General features: G+C 36.3%; 1 protein-coding gene across 1 annotated transcript in view; it reads left to right on the forward strand.

Moving 5' to 3' along the window:
• The window catches only part of RTKN2 (rhotekin 2), a 127,506-nt gene that overhangs the window by 65,876 nt on the left and 33,969 nt on the right, over positions 1-27,661 (forward strand). The window contains exons 7-9 of the mRNA XM_052641142.1: positions 10,422-10,516; positions 22,054-22,160; positions 23,091-23,222. Of these exons, the coding sequence (XP_052497102.1) occupies positions 10,422-10,516; positions 22,054-22,160; positions 23,091-23,222 (334 nt within the window). The remainder of the gene's footprint in view (positions 1-10,421; positions 10,517-22,053; positions 22,161-23,090; positions 23,223-27,661) is intronic.

A 27,661-nucleotide genomic window follows, 5' to 3' on the forward strand; every position in this document is an offset into this window, starting at 1 on the left:
TCAGTTACATTACATGTGAAAAATGCCTTGGGACTTTAGCAATGTGGCTTTCAGTTTATTTTGATTGAGACCGCGAGTAAAAAATGCATTTTATATCATTACTGAATACACAGTACCATCAGCAGTCAGATTTCATGAAACAAAACTTAGCTCTTGCTATTTATAGTATAGCCATTAGACTTCTTTTATTCTAGGTATCTTCAGTTTTTTTTAAATGCTGTTTATGAATCATTAAATTGATTTCATGATTCTTGAATGGGTCCCATCTATTGAAGAACAGTCATAGAAGATATGTCTTTATAATATAAATGTCATTAAAAAGGATTAAGATTATATCAAGTATTTGCTAGAAAATGTTTTAATTCAACTGTAAGGTAATGCAACTATACTTTTTGATGAATAAATGAGCAATTATATTTCTAGTGTGAAACATAGATTTTAGAATTGAAAGAGACCTTAGAGATAATCACCAAATTCAATAGTTTTAAAATGTTTTTAAGCAGCAAAATTCTTTATTTAGAAAATGACAGCACTAGTAGTGTCCTGAACAAGTATTTCCTGGGCCTCAGTTTTCTAATATGAAAGGTAAGGATTTTTAGACATAATCATTTAAGAAGGCTCCTTAGATCACTTCTTGGCCTTTTGGCTAAGATCAAGTATAGAAGCCTCCTTAGAGACATTTTAGGGTTTCCTGTACCTTTCAAGCATGTAAAAACAATAAGTGGGCTTTTCACACAGTTCAAAACGTCATGGTTTCAGTACTTGATTTTTTTATGCTGTCATTTATTATTAGTGTGACCCATGACAGATTAATATACTCCCTGGGTTTTTCTTTTTCCCTCTGTAAAAAGGGAATAATATTTAACTCCATAGGATCATTATGAGATTCAGAAAGATAATTCATGAACTTGGTATGTTGTAAGCATTTAATGAATGTAGCTCTTAGCATTATTGTTACTATTTTTACTGTTCTGCGATCAATGTTTTTTCTGAAAAATTTTATTTAAAAAATTCATGCTGAAGCACTGCATGAAGAAACCTTCCTAGGATTATAAAATGTAGGCAGGGTCTTCCCTCGTGGCTTAGTGGTAAGGAATCTACCTGCCAATGCAGAAAACATGGGTTTGATCCCTAGTTTGGGAGGATCCCACATGCGGCAAAACAACTAAGCCCATGCACGAACCCACTTGCTACAAGTACTGAAGCTCGTGTGCCCCAGCGCCTGTGCTCCCCAACAAGAGAGGCCACCACGGGCAATGAGAAGCCCACGCACCACAGTGAAGAGTGGTCCCCACTCACCACAACTAGAGAATAGCCCACACAGCGAAAAGACCTAGCATAGCCAATAAATAAATAAAACTGGTATTTTAAAATGTAGGCAGATATTTTAAAATTTAACTCCAGTGATTATAATTTCATAGAAGATAATCTAAGTGATTATATATAAATTTAATATTTTATATATCATAATATATATATCAATAATATATAATATATTTATATGATATATATTATATATAACATTTAATGTATTATATATTTTAAATATAGTTTAATATATAACATATATATTAAATATAATATATAAATATATATTTATAATATATAATATATTTACAATATATTATATCTTATAATTTTATAATATAATTTATAATATAAATATATTTATGTTATAAATATATATTCATTATAATATAATATATAGTATATTATATTTAATATATATAACAATATATAAATCTAAGTGATTTGCCAACAAAGGTCCATCTAGTCAAGGCTGTGGTTTTTCCAGTGGTCATGTATGGATGTGAGAGTTGGACTATAAAGAAGACTGAGCGCCAAAGAATTGATGCTTTTGAACTGTGGTGTTGGAGAAGACTCTTGAGAGTCCCTTGGACTGCAGGGAGATCCAACCAGTCCATTCTAAAGGAGATCAGTCCTGGGTGTTCATTGGAGGGATTGATGCTGAAGCTGAAGCTCCAATACTTTGGCCACCGGATGCGAAGAGCTGACTCATTTTAAAGACCCTGATGCTGGGAAAGATTGAGGGCAGGAGGAGAAGGACGACAGAGGATGAGATGGTTGGATGGCATCACCGACTCGATGGACATGGGTTTGGGTATACTCTGGGAGTTGGTGATGGACAGGGAGGCCTGGTGTGCTGCGGTTCATGAGGTCGCGAAGAGTCAGACACAACTGAGTGACTGAACAAACTGAACTGAATCTAAGTGATATTATAACTTATATTTAACCTATACTCTTCAACGCCTAGAAGTGTTTTTGAGAATAACATTTATTGATATTAAGTTCTTTGTAACAGGGACTGACATATTTGTCTTGAAGTGTTTATTATTCTGTTCAGGTTTGTCATTCTATTTTGTTGTTGTTTAGTTGCTAAGTCATGCCCAACTCTTTTTGTGACCCTGTGGTCTGTAGCCCACCAGGCTTCTCTGTCCATGGGATTTTGCAGGCAAGAATACTGGAGTGGCTTACTATTTCCTTCTCCAGGGAATCTTCCTGACCCAAGGATAATTCTATTTGGTTTATACCTAAATAAAAATATCAGGTTTCCTTATCAACATTTCCCATGAAACTTACATGGAATTTGTTTATTTATATCATTAAAGCTGATCAAAAGATAGGATAAAACCTTTTATATCATTTCACCAATTTATGTTCTTTTAATACCAGCATTTCTTTTGAGATTTTGGTGTGAATGCTGAGTGTACCAAGTTAAACTCATAGCCCAGGACCAGTCTTACCTGATCCTTCCTTAACTGTCCACTTCAGCACCCTGGTAGGAGTTTCAGAATAGCAGTAGTAATGAAAATGCCTAAAAGGATCAGTTTTTATTTCTTTAATAGTGATTTAGTTGAATGAGAAGATTCCTAAGATAGCTTTTAATTTTTAACCAAAATGGGCAACATATATCTTCTTTAGTAATATGTCATGTGACCAAATATAGCTGTTCTTCCTTACAGAAGAGTACATTTTTTTTTCAGACTTCCATTTAAGGTAGTCATTTATTTTTTCATAATGTTTTTGGAACCCTTGCTGCATCAAATGCTACAACAATTGGCCTATTTGTTAAAAAAAATGTAGCTGATTAAACTTTTGGGAACTCAATATTAGGGTTGGCTTAAAAGAATGAGTGTAATGTTTTAGTAAGAAAATGTTATCCTGACAAGAATGCTTTAAAAGTGAGATCATTGTTGATTTTGGAAGCATTGGCATTGTAATTAGTCATGGTTTAAAAATGAAGTAACTTGAAATATCATCATAAAGTATTGTTTGATCTGAAAGAAGACAGTGAACATTTTTGGTAATTCTTAGCATGCTCCCTGGTGTGATTCATTTATTCGTTTTATTTGTGGAATTTAGCTTACTGAAATTCCTGTAACTAGATTTTTCCCAGTGTTTCTAATAGCTGAATTAACTATTTTATGTACCTTGAGAACCAATTAGTACATTATTCTTCATTGTATAAATATATGTTATTTTAAACAATTATCTTGTGGAAACTAGTAAAACTGAGAGTGATTATTTACTTGAAAGAAAAGTATTAACTAAAAATTAACTAAATATTAACTAAAAAATAAGCCGTTATACTACATTTTAAATTAAAGTTATAAAGCAAATATCTTTGTGCAGAATAAATGGATTATTCATGTTTTGAGGAACAGTGAAGTTGATGGTTTGGTAGTGTGAAAGATGATACAGTGTTCAAGATTAACTAAGGAATTACTCAGCTATGGGGTATAATTTTATTTATTCATTTAATCATTTTAGAAATGATTATTCAGCCGTTGTATCATGTGCTACTTTGGATTTAAAGGTTAGTATGCCATGTCTACTGCACTCAAAATTCTTGCAGTAGTAAAAGATAGTATTTATCTATTTTAATAGACAAGTACCTTAATTAAATTATTAATGAAGTATAAAGGGTAGTGGTAGTAAGTATAGTATAGTGGGATTCTGTTTCCAGTGTACTACTTGCTAGCTACAGGCAAGTCAGTTAAACTGCACATAGGTAGATGTAGTATTATAATGCTTTGCATGTTTTGATTTTTAGGGGAGGGTTTTCATCCTGCTACTTCACAGATCCTGCAACATTGTTTAATTCATTGTGTGTGTGCTTAGTCGCTCAGTGGTGTCCTACTCAGACTGTAGCCTGCCAAACTCCTTTCTCCATGGGATTTTTCAGGCAAGAATACTGGAGCAGTTTGCGATTTCCTCCTCCAGGGAATCTTCCTGACCCAGGGATCAGACCTGCATCTCTTGGGTCTCCTGCATTGCAGGTGGATTCTTTACCTGCTGAGCCATTGGGGAAACCCAGTTATTTCATTATAAAAGTAATATAAACTTTAGAAATAGAACCTAGAAAGAGAAAAAAATGTATGCAGTTTATTATAGATCAGTTGGGCTTCCCTGATTGCTCAGTTGGTAAAGAATCCGCCTGCAATGCAGGAGACCCCAGTTCGATTCCTGGGACAGGAAGATCTGCTAGAGAAAGGATAGGCTACCCACTCCATTGTTCTTGGGTTTCCTTTGTCGCTCAGCTGGTAAAGAATCTGCCTGCAATGCGGGAGACCTGGGTGTGATCCCTTGGTTGGGAAGATCCCCTGGAGAAGGGAAAGGCTACCTACCCCAGTATTCTGACCTGGAGAATTCCATAGACTGTATAGTCCATGGGGTCACAAAGAGTCAGACATGCCTGAGTTACTTTCACTTTATAGATCAAATCAGTTCAGTTCACTCTCTCAGTCGTGTCCGACTCTTTGTGACACCATGGACTGCAGCACGCCAGGCCTCCCTGTCCATCACCAGCTCCCAGAGCTTGCTCAAGCTCATGTCCATCGAGTTGGTAATGCTCTCCAACCACCTCATCCTCTGTTGTTCCATTCTGTTCCTGCCTTCATTCTTTCCCAACATTAGGGTCTTTTCCAATGAGTCAGTTCTTCACATCAGGTGGCCAAAGTATTGGAGTTTCAGCTTCAGCATCAGTCCTCCCAATGAACATTCAGGACTGATTTCCTTTAGTATTGGCTGGTTGGATCTCCCTGAAGTCCAGGGGGCTCTCAAGAGTCTTCTCCAGCACCACTGTTCAAAAGCATCAATTCTTCGGCACTCACCTTTCTTTATAGTCCAACTCTCACATCCATACATGACTTCTGGAAAAACCATAGCTTTGACTAGATGAACCTTTTTCTGGCAAAGTAATTTCTCTGCTTTTTAATATGTTTTCTAGATTGGTCATAGCTTTTCTTCCAAGGAGCAAGTGTCTTTTAATTTCATGGCTGCAGTCACCATCTGTAGTGATTTTGGAGCCCCCCAAAATAAAGTATCTCATTGTTTTCCCATCTATTTGTCATGAATTGATGGGACCAGATGCCATGATCTTAGTTTTCTGAATATTGAGTTTTAAGCCAACTTTTTCACTCTCCTCTTTCACTTTCATCAAGAGGCTCTTTAGTTCTTTTTCACTTTGCCATGAGGGTGGTATCATCTGCATATCTGAGATTATTGATATTTTTCCCAGCAATCTTGATTCCAGCTTGTGTATACTTTTTATATTTTGAACTGATGTTTTACCTCCAGGTTTTAAAGTAACTAGCTTTGTGAGATATATATATTCATAATTATGCTATACATTCATATATATGTGTATGTATCTATGTACACACACACAGTTTTTTCCTTGAGTTATTAGAGAGTCTTTATATGATCATTTTAATGACCACATTATCTATCAATTGGTTCTATCATACTTTCTTCTTAGGGGAGGTTATCAATAACTTTTTTGTATTGTTATTTTAAGATGTGTAATTCATTGGAAACAGAAGCAAATGTATTACATGTTTATCTCAAATAGTTGAGGAAAAAATGTCTTAGCCACAATTGTTTTATAAGGCCTGAGAAAAAAATTCAACATATATTTGGGTCATCACACAATTTTAGCCTATTTTGCCACATAGGTTGCCACCTCTGCAATGCACTTGGTACAAATACACAGCCTGTAACATAGCTACTTCCCGTGTATACTAAAAGCAGTATTTCATATTTCATTGTGTATGGAAATGATGCTATTCCTGAAGTGAAGAATACTTTAATACTTTTAGTGGTCAGTAAGAATAAATTACATCACTCCTAAAAGTAAAACACCGAAGTATCTTCATTCTCTTTCTCTCCCAGTCTCTGCCTCTTACCATTTCAGATAATATTTCTTGATGAATTTAAAATACATGCAGACTTTTCATCTAATACCTTGACCTCTAAGATTCATGACTTCCTTGCCTCTGGTGATCTTGTGCCTGTTTTAGCCATCCATCCCACAGTTGTACCCTAGATCTTGTCATTACTAATAATTGCATATGGTCTGTGTAGTAATATTCAATGATATCTACCACCTCCCACATTTCCAGCTTTCTCTGTTCAATATTCTGACTCTAATTAGCTTAAATTCCTTGATGTACCATTTTATTATTTTCTATTATTTTCTCCTTTTGTTATACTTACCTTGGAGAAACTTCAGTTCAGTTCAGTCACTCAGTCATGTCCGACATTTGTGACTCCATGGACTGCTTCACGCCAGGCTTCCCTGTCTATCACCAACTCCCGGAGCTTACTCAAACTCAAGTCCATCGAGTCGGTGATGCCATCCAACCATCTCGTCCTCTTGTAATCCTGCCTTCAGTCTTTCCCAGCATCAGGGTCTTTTCCAGTGAGTCAGTTCTTTGCATCAGATGGCCCAAAGTATTGGCATTTAAGCTGCAGCATCAGTCCTTCCAGTGAATATTCAGGACTGATTTCCTTCAGGATGGACTGGTTTGGTTAAATCCTTCCTTTAGCTCCTCTGCACCTGCACTCATGAGGAATAGATGAGGAAGTGAGAATAATAATACTGTCTGGTCTCACTTCAGAAGGATCACTGATCTTAAGTGAGTTCCAGTATGAGCAGTCGTCCTAAGTGTCCACAGCCTTTCACTTTACCTCTCGTCAGAATTAGTATTTCACATTACACTACTCTCTCTTATAGAACCTCGTTTTCCACTCCTTATTCAAAGCTAACGTTGTTGTTGTTGTTTAGTTGCTGAGTCGTGTCGGACTCTTTGTGATCCCATGAACGTACACTTCAAGCTCCTGTGTGCTCCACTATCTCCTGGAGTTTGCTCAGATGCGTATCCATTAAGTTGGAGATGCTATCTAACCATCACATTCCCTCTTACCCCTTCTTCTTTTGCCTTCAATCTTTCCCAGCAACAGGGTCTTTTCTAGTGAATTGGCTGTTTGCATTAGGTAGCCAAAGTATTGAAGCTTCAGCAACAGTCCTTCAAATGAATATTCAGGGATGATTTTCTTTAGGATTGACTGGCTTGATCTCCTTGCAGTCCATGGTACTCTGAAGAGTCTTCTCCAGCACACAGTTTGAAAGCATTAATTCTTTGGCAGTCAGCCTTCTTTATGGTTCAACTTTCACATCTATATGTGACTACTGAAAAACCATAACTTTAAAATTTAGACACTTGATCCCTGGAAGGAAAGCAGTGACAAACCTAGACAGCGTATTAAAAAGCAGAGACATCACTTTGCTGACAGAGGTCTTTATAATCAAAGCTGATGACTTCATTTGATACAGCATTGATGATGCCGAAGTAATCAGAAGAGAACTTGCGTATCCTCCGTCAACCAAATCTATCAGCCTACCTGCATTTATATCTTCATTTGCTGCTTTCCTTCCTTTTGAACTGCTCTTACTCCGTCTGAGACCACCCGCCTGTGCATTCGGTCATCTTCTCAAGTTCTCAAAAGTTGGCTCCTGCACATGCCCCCCCTTCTCTATCATCAGTTTCTCTTCTACTGCATCATTCCAAACACATAAACATGCTGAAGTGCCTTGCATTTCTCCTGCCCCATTGCACAGCTGTCCTTTACAACAAAGTTTTTACATACTCTGTCTCCACTTCCTGTCCTCCCATTCTCTTGAACCAGTTCAGTCAGGTTTCACCATGTTAACTTCTATCCCATCCTATAGAAACTGCTGTTATTGAGGTCAGCAGTGATCTACATGTTGCCAGATACCAAGGTCATTTATCAGTGTTCCTCCTCCTGGAATTTTCAGTATTCAGCACAGTTGATCACTCTCCTTGAAACACTTGTTGAACTTGGCTTCCTTGGATACCACTTTTGTGATTTTTCTTCTGCCTCAGTGACTGTTTGTTCTTTGCCTGTCTCCTTTGTTCATTGCGCTTCAACTTAATCTGAAATGATGGAGTACTTGTGTCCAAATACTCAGTTGTCACATTTTATGTAACTAACTTTCATTAAATATCATTTATATATTGGTAACTCCCAAATTTCATTCTTTAATACTTTTTTCTCTCATAACTCCAGATTCATTATCCACCTGCCTACCCTACAACCCAGTCTCAAACCTAATCTGTTCAAAACTAAATTTTTACTTCCCATATCCCTTCTTTTATCAGTCAGCCTCTTTGCAGTTAGTAAGAGTTTGCTTTTTCTAGCTGCTCAGGCCAAACTCTTTGGAGTTGTCCTTGATTCTTTCCTTTCTTTTGCATCCTGTGTCCACATTGGGTCAACTCTAGAATATATCAAAAATCTTACCACTTCTCACCATCCCAGCAACTACCACCCTATTCCAGGCCTGCATCAGCTCTTGACTGGTGAGGTGCAGTAGCTTTCTGGTTGGCATCTCCATTTCTCTCTTGGCCTCTGTGGTCTTTTGTCTACATGGCAGCCAGAGGGATCATTAAAAAATACAAGTCACATCATAGCACATGCCTCTGCTCAAAACCTACCACTTGCCTCCTGTCTCACTCAGAATAAAATCCAGGGGCCTCATCATGCCCTACAAGGCATGCCCTCCTGCAGTGTATGGTGTCCACCTGTACTCAGCTGGTAGACATTGTGTCTCCCTCTCTGTCACTGTGATCCTGCCGCACTGACGGCCTTGTTGTGTGTCAGATGCACCTAGTGTCACTCTCTCGCATCACTTATCCACCTCTTGTCAATAATCTGTTCCTGAAAATAACACATTTTGCACTAAAACACTAATAGTGAGTCTATTTACCATTGGAAAAATTGTAGTTGCATAAAATCCATGTATCAATGACCAGTTCTTATGTTGAGATAGTGCTTAAATGTTGTGCCCCATCACCAAGCATTCATATGATTGTTAATAGGCAATTTTGGGTGTAGTAATACTTGCTCTTCTATTATAATTGCTGTTCTCAATTGCTTTTATTCTTCACCATTAAAAAAAAATACTTCCTCAACTTTTGAGGGGCACTTATTATGTAACAATAGGGAAAAATAAGAGCTAATAATGAAACTCACTATAGAAATTTGTTAGGACAAGTGAAGAATAGCAGAGAATGCCCACACTGAAAATGAGGTTCTCACAGTATGTCTTTGCCCTAGCAACCTTCCCAATAGTCTGAATAGAAGTCTGAATTACATCAGTCGTATTCAGAATGTAACTTAAAAATGTACTTACGAGTTGTTTTGTTAAAGTTTTGTTTTTGGTCAAGTTTTGGAGACAAGCATCCATTTTCTTATGAAAACACTGACAAAAAAACATTGGCTAGTAAGATATATCTCTTGTCTATGATGCTTGTATATTGAAAACCATGATATGCACGCTCAGTTGCTGAGTTGTGTCCAACTCTTTGAGACTCCTTAGACTGTGGCCCACGAGGCTTCTCTGTCCAGATAAATCAAACCAATAAAATCAAGTGCTCTAAATCTTTAACTTATACAGTAATGTATGGCAATTGTTTTTCAGTAAAACTGAAAAATCCAAAACCAAGACGCCTTCACCCAGGGAACAACATTCTGTGGAGTGTGCCATTATTTATTAATGAAGCGCATGCATGCATTGCATTATTGCTACATGTATACGTATTTTTTGTAATGTTTATTTTATTACATATATAGTAAGAGACAAAGAAGATTTATGAAACATATCACCTGGCCCAGTTAATAAAAATTCTCATCAGACTTTACATGGTAATTCTATTTTATTTTTCAAAGAATGACCATACTGTTTTCCATAGTGGTTAACATTTTACATTTCCATCAGCAATGCAGAATGATTCCAATTTGTCCACATCCTTGCCAATAACTTGTTGCTTTCTGTTTTGTTTTGTTTTTTTTAATAATGGTCGTTTTAATGGATGTGAAGTGGTTTTGATTTTTGTTTTCCTAATTATTAATGTTCTTGAGTATCTCTTCATATTTTTATTGGCCATTTGTATATTTTCTTTGAAGAAATGTCTATTCAAGACCTTTGCCCATTTTTAAATCAGGTTGTTTATTTTGTTGTTGTTGAACATCTAAATATTTTATGTAGTAGAAAATATACTAAAATTCTTAACACCTGTCTTTTTTCTCACTATTAGTGGTGCGAAGTACAGTTTGCTAGCTCATACTACCCTGAGCTTGGAAAGTGCTGAGGATAGCTTCAAGACTCATAATCTCTCTGTTAATGGGAATGGTAAGTACAGTATTTATTTTACTTATTATACATGTTATGTCAATATATCTGTCGTGACAGTAATAATTGCTAATTTTAATATGTTCCTCTGAAGTGACTGTTGGCTTATATGAGATAGGCATGAGTGATTCTGTGGATTCTTTCAAATATGTCTGTCCCTTTTCCCCAAAAGTGAAAAGTTTATTTTTCTCTCTGTCTCCTGTGTGCTAGAGATTTGTTTGTGAGGCTTGCTTGTTAAGAACAGAAAGGTTTTGCATTTTCTGAATCCTTTTCTTTGACTTGAAATGAGTGACTTCACCACTCTTCTGTTAATAGTTGTCAAAGCCCTATCTTATTTTTGAATTTGTAATTGAGGAAACCAACCTATCTATCAGTAGAAAGCAGAGGATATAAGGGAAAAGTGAAAGTGAAGTCGCTCAGTTGCATCCGACTCTGTGCGACCCCAGAGACGGCAGCCCACCAGGCTCCCCCGTCCCTGGGATTCTCCAGGCAAGAACACTGGAGTGGGTTGCCATTTCCTTCTCCAATGCATGAAAGTGAAAAGTAAAAGTGAAGTTGCTCAGTCATTTACCTAGTTACTCCACGGACTGCAGCCTACCAGGCTCCTCCATCCATGAGATTTTCCAGGCAAGAGTACTGGAGTGGGGTGCCATTGCCTTCTCCAAGGGAAAAGTGGGGCTAAATTAATCTTAAACATTCCAGTGCACCTGCATCGAAACTAGACTGGCGATTCGTTTCTTATATGATATTATACATGTTTCAGTGCCATTCTCCCAAATCATCCCACCCCCTCCCTCTCCCACAGAGTCCAAAAGACAGTTCTATACATCTGTGTCTCTTTTGCTGTCTCGCATACAGGGTTATCGTTACCATCTTTCTAAATTCCATATATATGCATTAGAATATTGTATTGGTGTTTTTCTTTCTGGCTTACTTCACTCTGTATAATCAGCTCCAGTTTCATCCATCTCATTAGAACTGATTCAAATGTATTCTTTTTAATGGCTGAGTAATACTCCATTGTGTATATGTACCACAGCTTTCTTATCCATTCATCTGCTGATGGACATCTAGGTTGCTTCCATGTCCTGGCTATTATAAACAGTGCTGTGATGAACACTGGGGTACATGTGTCTCTTTCAATTCTGGTTTCCTCAGTGTGTATGCCCAGCAGTGGGATTGCTGGGTCGTAAGGCAGTTCTATTTCCAGTTTTTTAAGGAATCTCCACACTGTTCTCCATAGTGGCTGTACTAGTTTGCATTCCCACCAACAGTGTAAAAGGGTTCCCTTTTCTCCACACTCTCTCCAGCATTTATTGCCTGTAGACTTTTGGATCGCAGCCATTCTGACTGGCGTGAAATGGTACCTCATTGTGATTTTGATTTGCATTTCTCTGATAATGAGTGATGCTGAGCATCTTTTCATGTATTTGTTAGCCATCTGTATGTCTTTGGAGAAATGTCTATTTAGTTCTTTGGCCTGTTTTTTGATTGAGTCTTTTATTTTTCTGGAATTGAGCTGCAGGAGTTAGTTGTATATTTTTGAGATTAGTTGTCAGTTGCTTCATTTGCTGTTATTTTCTCCCATTCTGAAGGCTGTCTTTTCACCTTGCTTATAGTTTCCTTTGTTGTGCAGAAGCTTTTAATTTTAATTAAATCCCATTTGTTTATTTTTGCTTTTATTTCCAGTATTCTGGGAGGTGGATCATAGAGGATCCTGCTGTGATTTATGTCGCAGAGTGTTTTGCCTATGTTCTCCTCTACGAGTTTTATAGTTTCTGGTCTTACGTTTAGATCTTTAATCCATTTTGAGTTTATTTTTGTGTATGGTGTTAGGAAGTGATCTAGTTTCATTCGTTTACAAGTGGTTGACCAGTTTTCCCAGCACCACTTGTTAAAGAGATTGTCTTTTCTCCATTGTATATTCTTGCCTCCTTTGTTGAAGATAAGGTGTCCATATGTGTGTGGATTATTCTGTGGGCTTTCTGTTTTGTTCCATTGATCTATATTTCTGTCTTTGTGCCAGTACCATACTGTCTTGATGACTGTGGCTTTGTAGGAGAGTCTGAAGTCAGGCAGGTTGATTCCTCCAGTTCCATTCTTCTTTCTCAAGATTGCTTTGGCTATTTGAGGTTTTTTGTATTTCCATACAAATCGTGAAATTCTTTGTTCTAGCTCTGTGAAAAATATGGCTGGTAGCTTGATAGGGATTGCATTGAATCTGTAGATTGCTTTGAGTAGTATACTCATTTTCACTATATTGATTCTTCCGATCCATGAACATGGTATATTTCTCCATCTATTAGTGTCTTCTTTGATTTCTTTCATCAGTGTTTTATAGTTTTCTATATATAGGTCTTTATTTTCTTTAGGTAGGTATATTCCTAAGTATTTTATTCTTTTTGTTGCAATGATGAATGGAATTGTTTCCTTAATTTCTTTTTCTGTTTTCTCATTATTAGTGTATAGCATGCAAGGGATTTCTGTGTGTTGATTTTATATCCTGCAACTTTACTATATTCATTGATTAGCTCTAGTAATTTTCTGGTGGAGTCTTTAGGGTTTTCTATGTAGAGGATCATGTCACCTGCAAACAGTGAGAGTTTTACTTCTTCTTTTCCAATTTGGATTCCTTTTATTTCTTTTTCTGCTCTGATTGCTGTGGCCAAAACTTCCAAAACTATGTTGAATAGTAGTGGTGAAAGTGGGCACCCTTGCCTTGTTCCTGACTTTAGGGGAAATGCTTTCAATTTTTCACCATTGAGGATAATGTTTGCTGTGGGTTTGTCATATATAGCTTTTATTATGTTGAGGTATGTTCCTTCTATTCCTGCTTTCTGGAGAGTTTTTATCATAAATGGATGTTGAATTTTGTCAAAGGCTTTCTCTGCATCTATTGAGATAATCATATGGATGACCCAGAGGGATGGTATGGGAAGGGAGGTGGGAGGGGGTTTCAGGATTGGGGACACATGTACACCCATGGCAGATTCATGTTGATGTATGGCAAAACCGATACAATATTGTAAAGTAAAAAACTAAATAAATAAAATCTGAAAAAAAAATCTTAAACATTTTTCTCTAGATGACAATTGGTAGTTATAATTTGTTGAAAAGAAATAGATAGCAGGGTGAAGAAGGGATGGGAGTGATTAGGAAGATTTATGAAACTTAGCATAAGCACTCTCCACACTCCCAGATTACTTTTAGCTGTGATGAAAAATATACAGTAGTGTTGGTAAAGTAGATTGGAAATATGATTTGGATTATTTATTTTTTTCATTTTCAAGGTAGAATATATAAAATCATATACTGCCTTATACTTTTTGCTGTAAAGAGAGATGACTCTCTACATTTTTGAAATATCACACTAAAATATTACATTAAAAATAGACAAAAGTTCATAAAATGTAAATGTGCAGTTTAACAGATAATTATGATATGAATGGGGCTTCCTTGGTGGCTCAGAGGTTAAAAATCCTTGTGTGTTATATAATACCTTATTACATCTGGGATCATTTTCCTCCTGCTTAAAGTATAATCCTTAGAATTTATTTTAGTATGTTATGTTAGTATCATACCTCTTGGTTCTTTGTGTTTGTCTGAAGATGACTTTGTTTAGCTTCACTCTTAAAAGGCATTTTTTACATGGTGTAGAAGTTTGGCTCTTTAATATTTTTCTTTATGAATATTAAAGCTGTAATTCCACTACCTTCTGGTGTCCTGTGAAAAGTGAAAGTGAAAGTGGCTCAGTCATGTCCAGCTCTTTGTGACCCCGTGGACTATACAGTCCATGGAATTCTCCAGGCCAGAATACTGGAGTGGGTAGCCTTTCCCTTCTCCAGGGGATCTTCCCAACCCAGGAATTTAACCGGGGTCTCCTGCATTGCAGGTGGATTCTTTACCAACTGCTCAGAGGTTAAAGCATCTGCCTCCAATGCGGGAGACCTGGGTTCGATCCCTGGGTTGGGAAGATCCCCTGGAGAAGGAAATGGCAACCCACTCCAGTATTCTTGCCTGGAGAATCCCATGAACGGAGGAGTCTTGTAGGCTACAGTCCACAGGGTCGCAAAGAGTCGGACACGACTGAGCGACTTCACTTTCACTTTCTTTACCAACTGAGCCATCAGGGTCTTGAACTGGCTATTAAAAATCATTTGTCAGCATGTTGCTTCTGTGACGGTAACTTTTCATTTTTTTCTTTGTCTTTGGTTTTCTGAAGCTTCACCATGCTATACGTGAAGAATTTAGTTTTATTTATGATGCTTTTGGAAATCTTGAACTTCTTAATGCTGATTGATGTCTTTCATTATTCTGGACAAAATCTTGTCTATTCAGACAGCCTCTGGTCCATTCTCTTGCCTTTCTTCCTCTAGCATTCTTATTAAATCTATGTTAATCTTTCTGACTGTGTTCTCTCTTTTTATTATCATTTATGATCTATTCCTCATCTTTTTTTTCTGTCTTTGCTACTTTTCCTAGAATTTTTAATGCATTCTTTTATTTCCTTTATTCTCTTTGCAGCTCTGTCTGATCTGCTGTTGTATCTGTATACCAAGTTCTTTATTTCATTTATTGTACTTGTTATTTCTAGAAGTTCTGTTTGATTTTTTTCTCAAATCTGTTATGCCACTTTATATTCCCTGCATGCACTGTTAATATTCTTTCAGGTTTTTATTAAAAGAGTGAGTATAGCTATTTTATAGTCTATGGCTAATAATTCAGATATGTGAAGTCTTTCTTTCAGTTTCTATTTGTTTTTTTGTAACTGGTTACCACTCAGTTTCTTCATGTATAGTTATTTTCATGTACTTGTCATTATAATTGACTGTTTACATAGCAGAATAAATTAATGCTTAGTATTTGCTTCTGGTAGGAACTCGGAGAGACTAGGCTCACTTTATCCAAAGACCATGTCTGAGTTTCTCTGGATCCCTTCATCCCCATTTCTAGGCAGTGGGAATCCTGGGCAGTTAGACTGGTTTATTTATGGAAGGAAATGGCAACCCATTCCAGTTTTCTTGCCTGGAAAATCCCATGGACAGAGAAGCCTGGTAGGCTACAGTCCACGGGGTCACAAAGAGCTGGACACGACTGAGCAACTTCACTTTCACTACCCAGTTGGTGATTCCTTTGGGCTATCAGCTTAATATGAGGAATCCTCCCATTAATCTGCCTATGTTGTTGAAGTCCTAGACTGATTTCTGGTCTACTTCCCTCATCTTGCAGGATCTTTAAATCATAAATTGGATTTGGTGGGATTAGCAAATGCTCTCAAGACAGATTCTGTGCTCATTTAACTTACTGGTTCTCATTTATCAGATTTGTACTGGTAGTTTCTTTTAGTTTGTTACCTCTTTGTTGTGCTAAAGTTTTTAAAATAGATTTGGTTCAGCATTTTATAGTAGTTTTCAGTGGGACGATTGGTCTGAACAATTCAGTTGAGCTTTCTTTCGCCCACAACTTCAAGTTTGTAATAAATAGTATTAGCATTATCAGTTGGCAAATCGGAAAACTTGGCAAATTAAGTTTTAATTCCATTTTGTGTCAGTTCTCTAGAATTATTGATGTTATCACCATATATTGAGTGCCTGTTGTGTAGACATATTCAGCCTTGAGAAAGAAAATTTGTAATATGTGACCTCATGAATGATCTTTGACATTATGCTAACTGAAACAGCCAGTCACAGAAGGACAAATACTACCTGATTCCACTTATATGAAGTGTGTGAAATAGACAGACTGTTAGAAGTAGAGCATAGTTTACTATGTGAGTTACTATGGCAGTGACTAGGGGTTTGGAAGAAGAGAAATGGGGTGCTAATAAACTGGTATAAAGCTTCCGTTAAGGTAAAGAAGTTCTAGAGATCTGCTGTACAACATGTGACATAGGTTAACAATACTGTATTGTTCTCCCCAAAATCTGTTGAGAGTAGGGTATCCTATTACATGTTCTTATGCTAAAGCAGTTTTTATTTTTAGCCTCTGTGAGATATAGTTATTAGGGAGCATTACAATGAAGTGATTAATAATGGAGACTGTGGAGCCATCAGCCATGGATTCGTATTCTAGTTCTACCACTGGCTAACTCTGTGACCTTTCCAAGTTCCTTATTTTGTTATCATTTACATTTTACAGATGAATAAAATACAGCTTAGAGAATGTAATGTGCCAGATTATGTAGCTAGCTAGTGTTCAAGCCAGACTTTAAATAATCCAAGACAGGCAGTGCTTTTTCTGCTATGTGTCTGGTCAGGCATATATTATTAACTGATAAAGCACCTGAAAATTCAAAATACTATTGATTTGTTAATAATGGAATTGATGATGAAAGATCCTACTCTTTCAGCTAAATCATCGGAAAGACCGTTGAAATGAATGAAATTCACAAAGAAAGCATCAATTTCATCAGTGTCCCTTGTCGTTAGTGTTCTTTAAGATATTACTAGATTCTCCTTTAATAAAATGTGCATGAGCAAATAAGCATGAGAACTATGTGGTATATTTCTTTCTAAGAGAAACACAATAGAGATTAGCATATTGAGCATTCACGCTAAGTCGCCTCAGTCATGTCCTCACATGTCTTTGTGCCCCTGTGGACTGTTGCCCACCAGGCTCTTCTGTCCATGGGTTCTCCAGGAAAGAACACTGGAGTGAGTGGCCATGCTCTCCTCCAGAGGATCTTCTTGACCCAGGGATTGAACCCACATCTCTTACGTCTCCTGCACTGGCACTAGTACCACCTGGGAAGCCTGAGTAGGATATTAAAGACTACGAAAAGACCTGTGCTTACAGCAGTAACACCCCAAAATGGTTTACAGCCGAACTTGTAGCTTCCACTGGAGAAAATTTAAGAACACTAGCCTATATGCCAAACTCTTTTGATGTGATAAGTATGTTCCTAGAAATGTGTGTGTAAATGTGTGTAAATGAAAATCTTGTAAATCAATTATATTTTGGGGAAAAAAGTGTGTAATTAAAAATAAACACAGTTTTATGCAGGAAAAAGTCACCCTTTGATTTATTTGTTAATAAATCTATGTTTAATAAGGTTTTCCTAAATAAAGTTATGTCAGTGTCTCCCAAATACTATGAAGAGAATATACAAGATTTTTGAAATTTATAACTCAACTTTATTTCTCTTACTAGTTGAAGGAAAAAGCCAAAATGGTATCTTAAGGCTTGTATTTGTCATCAAGAAATTTTTATACTTTTTATAAAACAATGAAACCACGTTGTAAAGATTGACTGACATGGAACTGAGATGTTATCTGGATTCTTTCTCTTGCCTTTGTTTTGTTGTCGCTGTCATTTTAAAACTCCATTTTGTTCCCCATCTGAAACTACAGATGAATTAGATAAAATCTTGGAGTAATGAAAAGTCAAACTGTTCTTTCACTTCCTGTTTCATTTCATCTTGTCCTAATATCACCCTTGGTTAGAAAACAAGAATTAAGTATTTTGATTAAATGTGTTGCACAAGACTGGAAAGACAGCATTGAATAATGGAATGGATATGGCTTCGGGACTGAGAGTGCCCTGGATATAAAATTATAAGGAGCATCTGTTACATGCCAGATACAGTGAGAAATGTCATATATATGCATTTTCTTATTTGATTTCACAACAGCCCTAGTACTTTATAGGTAGTATTTTTAAGAATGAGAGTTTATACTTGGGCAAGTTAAGTGAGCAGCATAGATGCCATCTTTCTTGTTAAAAGTAGAGAGAAGAAGCTGTAGTTCTGTGCTTTATTCTCCAGTGGTCATGAGCTGTAGAGAAATCTACATGGGAAGTAACAGCTGATTGCGGCCTATGTGGCACGTGATCTGTAGAGCAAAGAATTTTACATCGAATATCTGTTTTCAAGGACTGCAACTAGGAAGGAATTATTTTTCTTGGTGTGCCATGAAATCTGAAGTTATTTTGCTAGAGAAACTGTTACATGTGGTGTTTAGGTTCCAGGTACATTGTTGATTGAACAAACTTTATGAACTGGTCTGAAAAACTAATCACTTATGATTCTATTTCTTCAGGAGTTACATCCTAACTTAAAAAAGAAGTCATCCATAAGTCTTGTATGTAAAGAAATTCACTTTGAAACTTTAAATTCATAAATCACAAATTTGATTTCAGATATATTACTTAGATCCATGCTTTTATATAATGTTTCTTTCATTTCCTGGCTATTTTAAGAAAGGAGATTCTCATTTATTTATATCTGCATTTTAAAATCATTGCCTGTATTGTATTTATACACTTAATTTCTCTCAGATGAAGCCCTTCATTTCTAAAAGATAGCAGCTTTAACAAGGTAATAATAAAAAAGAACAGGCCCAGAAAATTTGTGGTGTGCTATTCTTCAGTAGAATCTTGAGCAGGTAAATTGATAAAAATTATTTTATTTTGTGCTGTTCATTTGGGCTCCTCAGGTGGTGCTAGTGGTAAAGAACCTGCCTGCCAATGCAGGTTAGAGGTAAGAGACTCAGGTTCGATTCCTGGGTCCGGAAGATCCCCCTGGAGGAGGGTATGGCAACCCGCTCCAGTATTCTTGCCTGAAGAATCCCATGGACAGAGGAGCCTGGCAGGCTACAGTCCATGGGGTTGCACAGAAATCGGTCACTACTGAAGCAACTTAGCACCCACACACATGCTCTTCATTTAGGCTGGTCTTTCTCATTTAACTGATGTACCAAACCTTGGCTACATCTATTAAATATATCTTAAATAACTGTATTTTTACCAAAAGTATTTTATTTTCTGAACTTACTTTTTGGTTAATAATAGTAACAGCCAATGGTTAGTCATTTAATAGGCATTTACCGACAGAGGTGCAGTGAAAACTTTACAAATCTTTTTTTGTGTGGTCCAGTGTGAACAAAGGACTGACCATATGTTGCATTTTTATTTATACCCTGATACACACAAAAAATTATACAGTGCTTTCCTTCCATACAGTTATAAAGGCTGTATACCCACCTGCACATTAGAGGAGTATCTTAATGTTTTTTGAAAGAACTTTATTAAACAGTTGCAAGCTTATAGAAAAGTTAAAAGTTGAATATCAAGGTCTTTTTGTTTTCCTCAAGAAGTATATAAGAGCAAGTTGCTTATCTGATGCTTCATTACTCTCAACTATGTTAGTATCTATTTCCTGCTAAAAGATATCCAGCTACATCATTACAGCTATCCGTCAGGAAATGAATATTAATGGTATTACTGTTGTTCCTATTAAACAGACACTATTCAAGTATTTTTCCAGTAACGTCCCTATGACCAAAGGATCCAGTGTAGATTCACTTACTGCATTTAATCATCATGCTGCTTTAGTTTCTTTCAATCTGGATCAGTTCTCCAGTCTTTCCTTGGCTTTTGTAACTGTGACATTTTAAAATACCATAGTTATTTTGTAGAAGTTCTCTGTGTTTAGGTTTGTTGAATGTTTTCTGGTGCTAAGACTCAGGATATGCATCTTTGGCAGAAATGTCACAGAAGTGCTGTGTTCTCATTGCATTCTATCAGGTGGCATATTTTGAGTCATCCCATTACTGATGATGTTCACTTTGATCGCTTGATTTTAGGGTGTCTGTCAAGCTTCTCTACTGTACAGTTACTCCTTTTGTTTCCCCCTTTTGTAATTAATATATAATTTTTGTGTGGGATGGGGATACTTTGAAACTAAGTATAATATTTATTAGACTTTCAACTAATTCATCGATTTATTTATATAATGACATGGATTTGTGTTTTATAGTTTTACTCAGTGCATTATAATCTGTTAATATCTTGTTTATTTTGAGATTAAAATTGTCTCCATTTTGGCCAGTGGGGTTACATTCAAGATGGGTCTCTGACTTTTTCCATGTCCTCATTCATTGAGTACTTCCTTGCTTCAGGCATGACAAGATATTTCAGACTCATCATGTACTTTACCTGCCCCAGTCCTGGAATCAGCCATTTCTCCAAAGAAGACTGGTTCTTTTTAATAGAAATAATATTTAGAAGACATGGGAGCTTTAGGTAAATTCATTACTATTAGACTGTCACCATTAGTTGTCACTTTTCCTAGGCCCTCTTAGTGGACATACATGTATATATTTTTTGTCATGGATTTCTTAATACCTATATGTTGAAAACCATGAGTTCATACCAGTACATCTAGTTCTAAACCAATACCGAAGAGTTCATTCTGCATATTTGTATTTCCTTTCTCTGATAGTGAGAAACCTGTCTTCTATTATCTTTATATTATCTACTGTTTTTATTCTTTGATTAGTCTCCTTAAAAGCAACCATTTTCCCATCTTCTGCACATAATTGCTTTCCTCACCCCACTCAGGTTTTAACTCCACACGCCTGCCTGCCCCCATTACCCCGTGTGGACACCCTCGTCAGCCTGCCTGTGCTCTGACACCCCATAGCCAGCTGCCCCTGTGCTTGGATTTCCTTCTTCCTGGACTCTGACGCACTCCTCTGGTTTACCAGATGTGTGAATGGCTTCCTCACTCCTCTCAAGCTGACACCCATGGCTGGACCACCCCTGAAATGTGCACACTTCTCTTACTCTCCTTGGATTCTGACACCTCACTTGGGCAGCCACTGCACATAGATACCCTCCTTGCTCTACCTGGACCCCAACTCTCCACACCAGGCCAACCGCTGAGAAGAAATTCCCCTTGGGTTCTAGATTCCCCGTGTGATCCATCGTCCTCAGCCCATTCAGGCTCTGCCGCCTCATGCCAGGAAGCTTTCTCACTCACCCTTCTTATCCTGCCCAGCTCCAGCACCTAGCTCTGCCCACTACTGTTCCCCTCCCCCCAACTCCTGGCACAGATCCCCATCTTGGTGGGCTTCACTTAATGGCTTACAACTGTAAGGAAAGGGAGAAGGGGAAGGGCCAAAGGTTTATTATTAAATTCTTTAAGTTGTGCTCTAAAGTGTTTTATTCAGAGGATCAATTTGCTAATTACTATAATGAAAATCAGAGTATGTGACATACAAAAATCATTTTATTAGGATGGTTTTTAAATTACCTGAGTTTACTTATATGCCCTGAACTACCTCCATTGATTAATTGTTTTAAGATCAAGAAAGAGGTCAAGAGACTAAAAGTTCCATGTCTATTCCAGGTGATAGCATGCTATAAACCAGGGATCCCCAACCTCCAGAATCTAATGCCTGATGACCTGAGGTGGAGTTAATGTAATAATAATAATATAAGTAAAATGCACAATATAAGTAATGTGCTTGAATCATCCTGAAACCATTCCACCCTCCCAGTCTGTAGCAAAATTGTCTTCCACAAAACCAGTCCCTGGTGCCAAAAATGTAGGGGACCACTACTACAAACTATTAGTTTAATATCATCCTGTCCTGACTGGTTTCTTTCATTTGATGTTGTCATTGAATATGGTAATATGAGTAGGAAGGACCTTTACATATGTTCTTATATAAAGCAAAAAAAATTGTAAAAATAAAATGTATAATGACCTTAAATAAACACATATTTATACCTTGACTTTTTTCTTATTTAAATAGAAGAATCTTCATTTTGGCTTCCCTTATATGGTAACATGTGCTGCCGACTAGTCGCCCAACCAACCTGTATGGCTGAGAATGTATTTGCGGGATTTCTTAATGAGCAGGTTAGAAGACTTTAAATATCCTACAACAATTATAGCTCTAATTTAGATCTTAATGGCAAATTGTTTGGCCTTTTGATATTGAGAAGTATTTTCTTTTTTTTATATTTATATAAAATCATCTATTGAATGGCAGCTTCCTCATTGTTAGACATAGAATAGGAGTTGTGGCTGGGAGTTATAAGGTGGGAAGGGGAAGGGCCTTAATGCAATTTTGATGGCCAAGGAGCTGCCTCTCCAGGTTCCTCTGCTTCATTAATAGCAGCAACAGGATAATCGCTAACAGAGGACTACTTGGGGAAACTGATGAGGACTTCTCAAACCTTTCCCATAAAGACCTTTCTAGAAGACAGCTTTCAGCACAGTTTTGGCCTCTAGGCTTCCAAAGCTGCCTCTGTGCAACATACTCCTTATTTATTTATAACTATAGTTATTTATATTCAGTAAATAATTAATTATGGGCTTAAATGAATCAATAGCTTTTTAAAAAAGATTCCATTAAGAGGAAAGAAAATTTGCATTTATACAGGGAAGTCCGTGTTCTGAGAACAGTAAGGGAAAGTTATATTTTGCATATTGAGTTATTTTTATAATTTTCCTGAGTCATTCAGTGAATTGCTGTGGAATTCCAAGCACTAATTTTTAATAGGCTAGCTTCTCTTAAATTGCATTGATTTATGATTTTACGTGTATGAGTTATGTGATAATCATTACTTCCCTTATGCATAATACTTTTGAGAATTCAAAACATTTCTTCTCTGATACTAACTTTTTGACTCTAGGCTACTAACTTATTGTATGGTAAATTAATTGGGTAGCTATCATATTAACATCTTTAAAAACTAACTGTTAATTCAAGTATTTTGTTGAGTTTAGAGTTAAGATGATAAATAATGATTTAAAGTTGAGAATTTCTTGATATTTCTTTTTCAGCAAATGGTAGGAGGTCTGATTCATTGGAGAAGGTTGTATTGTGTTTTAAGAGGGGGTAAACTCTATTGTTTTTACACTCCAGAAGAAATCGAAGCTAAAGTGGAACCAGCTTTGATAGTGTCTATTAACAAGGTAAATAAAATGCTATTTTGAAGATAAAGATATAATATTTTATGAAATTATTTTCTATTACAGTTCACACTGTTGTCATCTTATTTACAAAAAAGGGAAGAACTGCTAAAAATAGTTCATAAAGATAATTTAATCTTATTTTTCTATTTATGGAACTTATCTGGTAAAGGAAATACTGTATATTTTCTAAGTGTAATAATTGGAGATCTATACCAGCAAATAGATCTCTTAAAGCAGAGAACGTGACCTGACGTTAACAGGTGGTTTAAATTTTTTATGAATGTATAATTAAGAGATCATATAAACATCATGTTACAGTAATATGCTCTTTCTAGTTAATGCTTAAATGAACCCATAAAAATAAATTCCTGAGTATACTTTCTGGTTTCTTATGGGATTGATGGACAGTTGTTCAGCCTTCTGCCAGAAGAATACACACACGTAAATATACGGGTTTGATAAAAAGGAGATTATAACATTTTAGTTTGAAATTTTTCACCCAGAAATCTGCACGAAAATTTTTCAGTCTAAAGCAGACTTATTTTATCTCACCATCTTAAGTTTGTCTATCCTCCAAGTCTAGGGTTTATTAGAGAGTTTTTCTTCCTTCTTTATAGCATTCCAACTCTAGAATTAAATTAGCATTTCTAGATTAGAAGATCATGTTTTCTTCCTATGAATGTCAATTGTTTCTAGTTGTTTAACTTTGCTTGCCTTCAGTGTGTAGTAAAACATGAGCCATCACATCTGTTAACTGTAATATACATGTTCTACTTGCCTTTAAGTTATCTTTTGAGAAAAAATGTTATATATGTCTATGACCTGAAAAAACATGTAGATACTGGTCTGCTAGTGTATAAAGGTTTAGTTAATTTCTATGATCTTTCCAGTAATGACATTTGATCTGTTTCTGCCCTGCTTTTAGAGATGATGCCACTTTTTCTTAAAGGAAATCCTTTAGTGAGACCTTTTATTATATAATTAAGTCCATTTAATTTATCTGTTGTATTAGAAAGAGTAATGTTGCTCTTAAATAATGTACCTCAAATATTATAACAGTGAATTTATTTTCATTTAAAAATTAGGTTAAAGCAAGTATCTTTTTACTATTGGAAAATTGATGTAATTTTTCCTTTGTTTGTCAACTTTTTGTTGAACATAGTGTTCACTTCCCTCCAGAGTTTTTTTTTAAATTTCAGATGTATAGAAAAGTTGAAAGAATAGAAAAATAAAACCTGATGCCCATCACCTAGATTATTTATCTGTCCTTTACATTTTACCACATTTGCTTTCTCTCTAGATACTTAAAAAATATTTTTTTTCTGAACCATTTGAAAGTAAGCAGCAAGCAGCATGAAATTTCTTTCCTAGAATGTATTAGCATGTTTCTCCTGAAAACAAGGACATTTCCTTCATAACTGTAATATTATTATCATAGTCAATAAATTTATTGTTGATGAAATAATACTATCTAATATACCGAGCAAATTGCCTCAACTGTCTCCAAAATGTTCCAGTTTTTATTTTTTGTTTTATCCAAGACTCCATCAAGGATCACAGGTTGCATCTGGTCACCATGTCATTTGTTTCCTTTTCATCTAAATTGTACCCTTCACTTGCCATTTTTTAAAAAATTTATCATGACTTGACATTTTTGAAAAGTCCAGGCAAGTTCCCAAATTTGTTTTTGACTAATTGTTTTGCTTTACTCATGTTAAATACTTATGGCTAGAGCTCTTCTGATACATAGATGATTTTGTGTAACCTGATTTTCACTAGGTAGTTAGGTAATAAAAATGGAATCTTACCAATTTTTTTCTTGTATATTGTACAATGGAATATGGATAGCTATAAACTAAATTAAAATGTAATCCAAACAAATGATATTTTAAAAGTTAGGTTTCCATGCTTGGGGCTGGTGCACGGGGATGATCCAGAGGGATGTTGTGGGGAGGGAGGTGGGAGGGGGGTTCATGTTTGGGAACGCATGTACACCCGTGGTGGATTCATGTCAATGTATGGCAAAACCAATACAGTATTGTAAAGTAAAATAAAGTAAAAAAAAAAAAACAAGTTAGATTTGAAAACAGCCTTCAGGGTATTCATTTTTACTATCGCAGTCCTTTAAGGGAGGCAGAGCAGGTAGGTCAGCCCTGTTTTACAGGTATCTTATTTCTGTTTTACAAGAAAAGCCTGTACTCAGAGATCAGATAGAACTTGTCTAGCTAGTACATAAAATTATATGGCTCACTTTTTTCCTAATGGGTAAAAAACATAGATTAAAAATTCATGGATTTTTTTTTTTTCTTTATAGGCATACTGCTAGTCTAGATTTGGGAAGCAAAATTAAACTTTTTCCTATCTCTGAATCCACTTTGAATCAGTTTTGAAAGTAGAAAGTAGCTTTGAAATAAGGTTCTCAGTCCAAAGCCAAGTTACCTGTTGGCAGTAACTTATGAATCTATTGAAACTTTACCATTTAAGTTTAAGAGGACAATTATAATAGAACTTCTTGGTTACTGTAGTCAGTGCATCTGTATTTTCTTGTTTGATGATAAGAATCTAATTTCCAAAAAGCGGTTAACAGTATTTACGTGGCCTGACTAAATTGACCTTTTTCAATTGACTCATTTTTCCTGTGGTAATAAAGGCCGATGACCTGGCAACTGATGGGATTCTGTAGTCAATCAGCTCCATTATTATGATCACTGAAATCAGCGTATTTAGAAATCCCGTGGTGGCTCCACAATTAAGCATTGCAGATTCACAGGAAGATTATTTATCTAATAATTTGTATAGACTCAGCCTTAGGCTTGGTATAACATGAGCTGTATTTGACCCTGAGGACTGATGACACAATTACTGCTTCCAGTGAATATGACTATTGTCTAAAGTACCAAAAAGAATTTTAATATTAAATCATAAGGTTAAGGCTGGGAAGATTAATATAATTTAGTTGCTTCTCTCAAAAATTAAATTGATGACAAACTGTTAAATTACCTAACTTTGCAATATTTCCATCTTAATTTTCTCCAGTGCTGATTCCAGCACTGATTCCTGCCCTTTCTCAGTAGAAATTTTTCCTTTGCATTTCTTACTTAAAAAAATTTTTTGTATGAAAGTATAGTTAATTTACACATTGTGTTAGTTTCAGGTATACAGCAAAATGAATCAGTTATACATATACGTATATCCACTCTTTTTTTAGATTCTTTTCCCATATAGGTCATTTACAGTGTATTGAGTAGAGTCCCCTGTGCTATATAGTAGGTCCTTATTAGTTATCTATTTTCTATGTAGGTGTGTATACATCAATACCAATATTTCAGTTTATCCCTCCTCCTGGTTTTCCCCTGGCAACCATAAGATTATTTTCTGCTTCTTTATCTGTGTTGTAAATAAGTTCATTTGTACCACTTTTCCAGATTCCCAAAATAAGTAATACTGTATGGTATTTATTTTTAAATATCTAACTTAACTTCTGTCATGGCTTAGTATCATTGAGTTAGACAAGGCTGTAGTCCCTGTGATCAGATTGGCTAGTTCTCTGTGATTATGGTTTCAGTGTGACAGAATGTGGTCCACTGGAGAAGGGAATGGCAAACCCTCACTATTCTTGCCTTGAGAACCCCATGAACAGTATGAAAAGGCAAAATGATAGGATACTGAAAGAGGAATTCCCCAGGTTGGTAGGTACCCAGTATGCTACAGGAGATCAGTGGAGAAATAACTCCAGAAAGAATGAAGGGAAGGAGCCAAACCTAAAACAATACCCAGTTGTGGATGTGACTGGTGATAGAAGCAAGGTCCAATGCATAAAGAGCAATATTGCATAGGAACCTGGAATGTTAGGTCCATGAATCAAGGCAAATTGGAAGTGGTCAGACAGGAGATGGCAAGAGTGAACGTCGACATTCTAGGAATCAGTGTACTAAAATGGACTGGAATGTATGAATTTAACTGCGCTGCTGCTGCTAAGTCGATTCAGTCATGTCCGACTCTGTGCGACCCCATAGACGGCAGCCTACCAGGCTCCACCGTCCCTGGGATTCTCCAGGCAAGAACACTGGAGTAGGGTGCCCTTGCCTTCTCCGAATTTAACTCAGATGGCCATTATATCTACTACTGTGGGCAGGAATCCCTTAGAAGAAATGGAGTAGCCATCACGGTCAACAAAAGAGTCCAAAATGCAGTACTTGGATGCAATCTCAGAAACGATAGATTGATCTCTGTTCGTTTCCAAGGCAAACCATTCGATATCACAGTAATCCAAGCCTATGTTCCAAACAGTAACACTGAAGAAGCTGAAGTTGAACGGTTCTATGAAGACCTACAAGACCTTTTAAAACTAACACCCAAAAAAGATGTCCTTTTCATTCTAGGGGACTGGAATGCAAAAGTAGAAAGTCAAGAAACACCTGGAATAACAGGCAAATTTG

The sequence above is a fragment of the Budorcas taxicolor genome, chromosome 5, assembly GCF_023091745.1.
Source record: "Budorcas taxicolor isolate Tak-1 chromosome 5, Takin1.1, whole genome shotgun sequence".
Lineage (NCBI taxonomy): Eukaryota > Metazoa > Chordata > Mammalia > Artiodactyla > Bovidae > Budorcas > Budorcas taxicolor.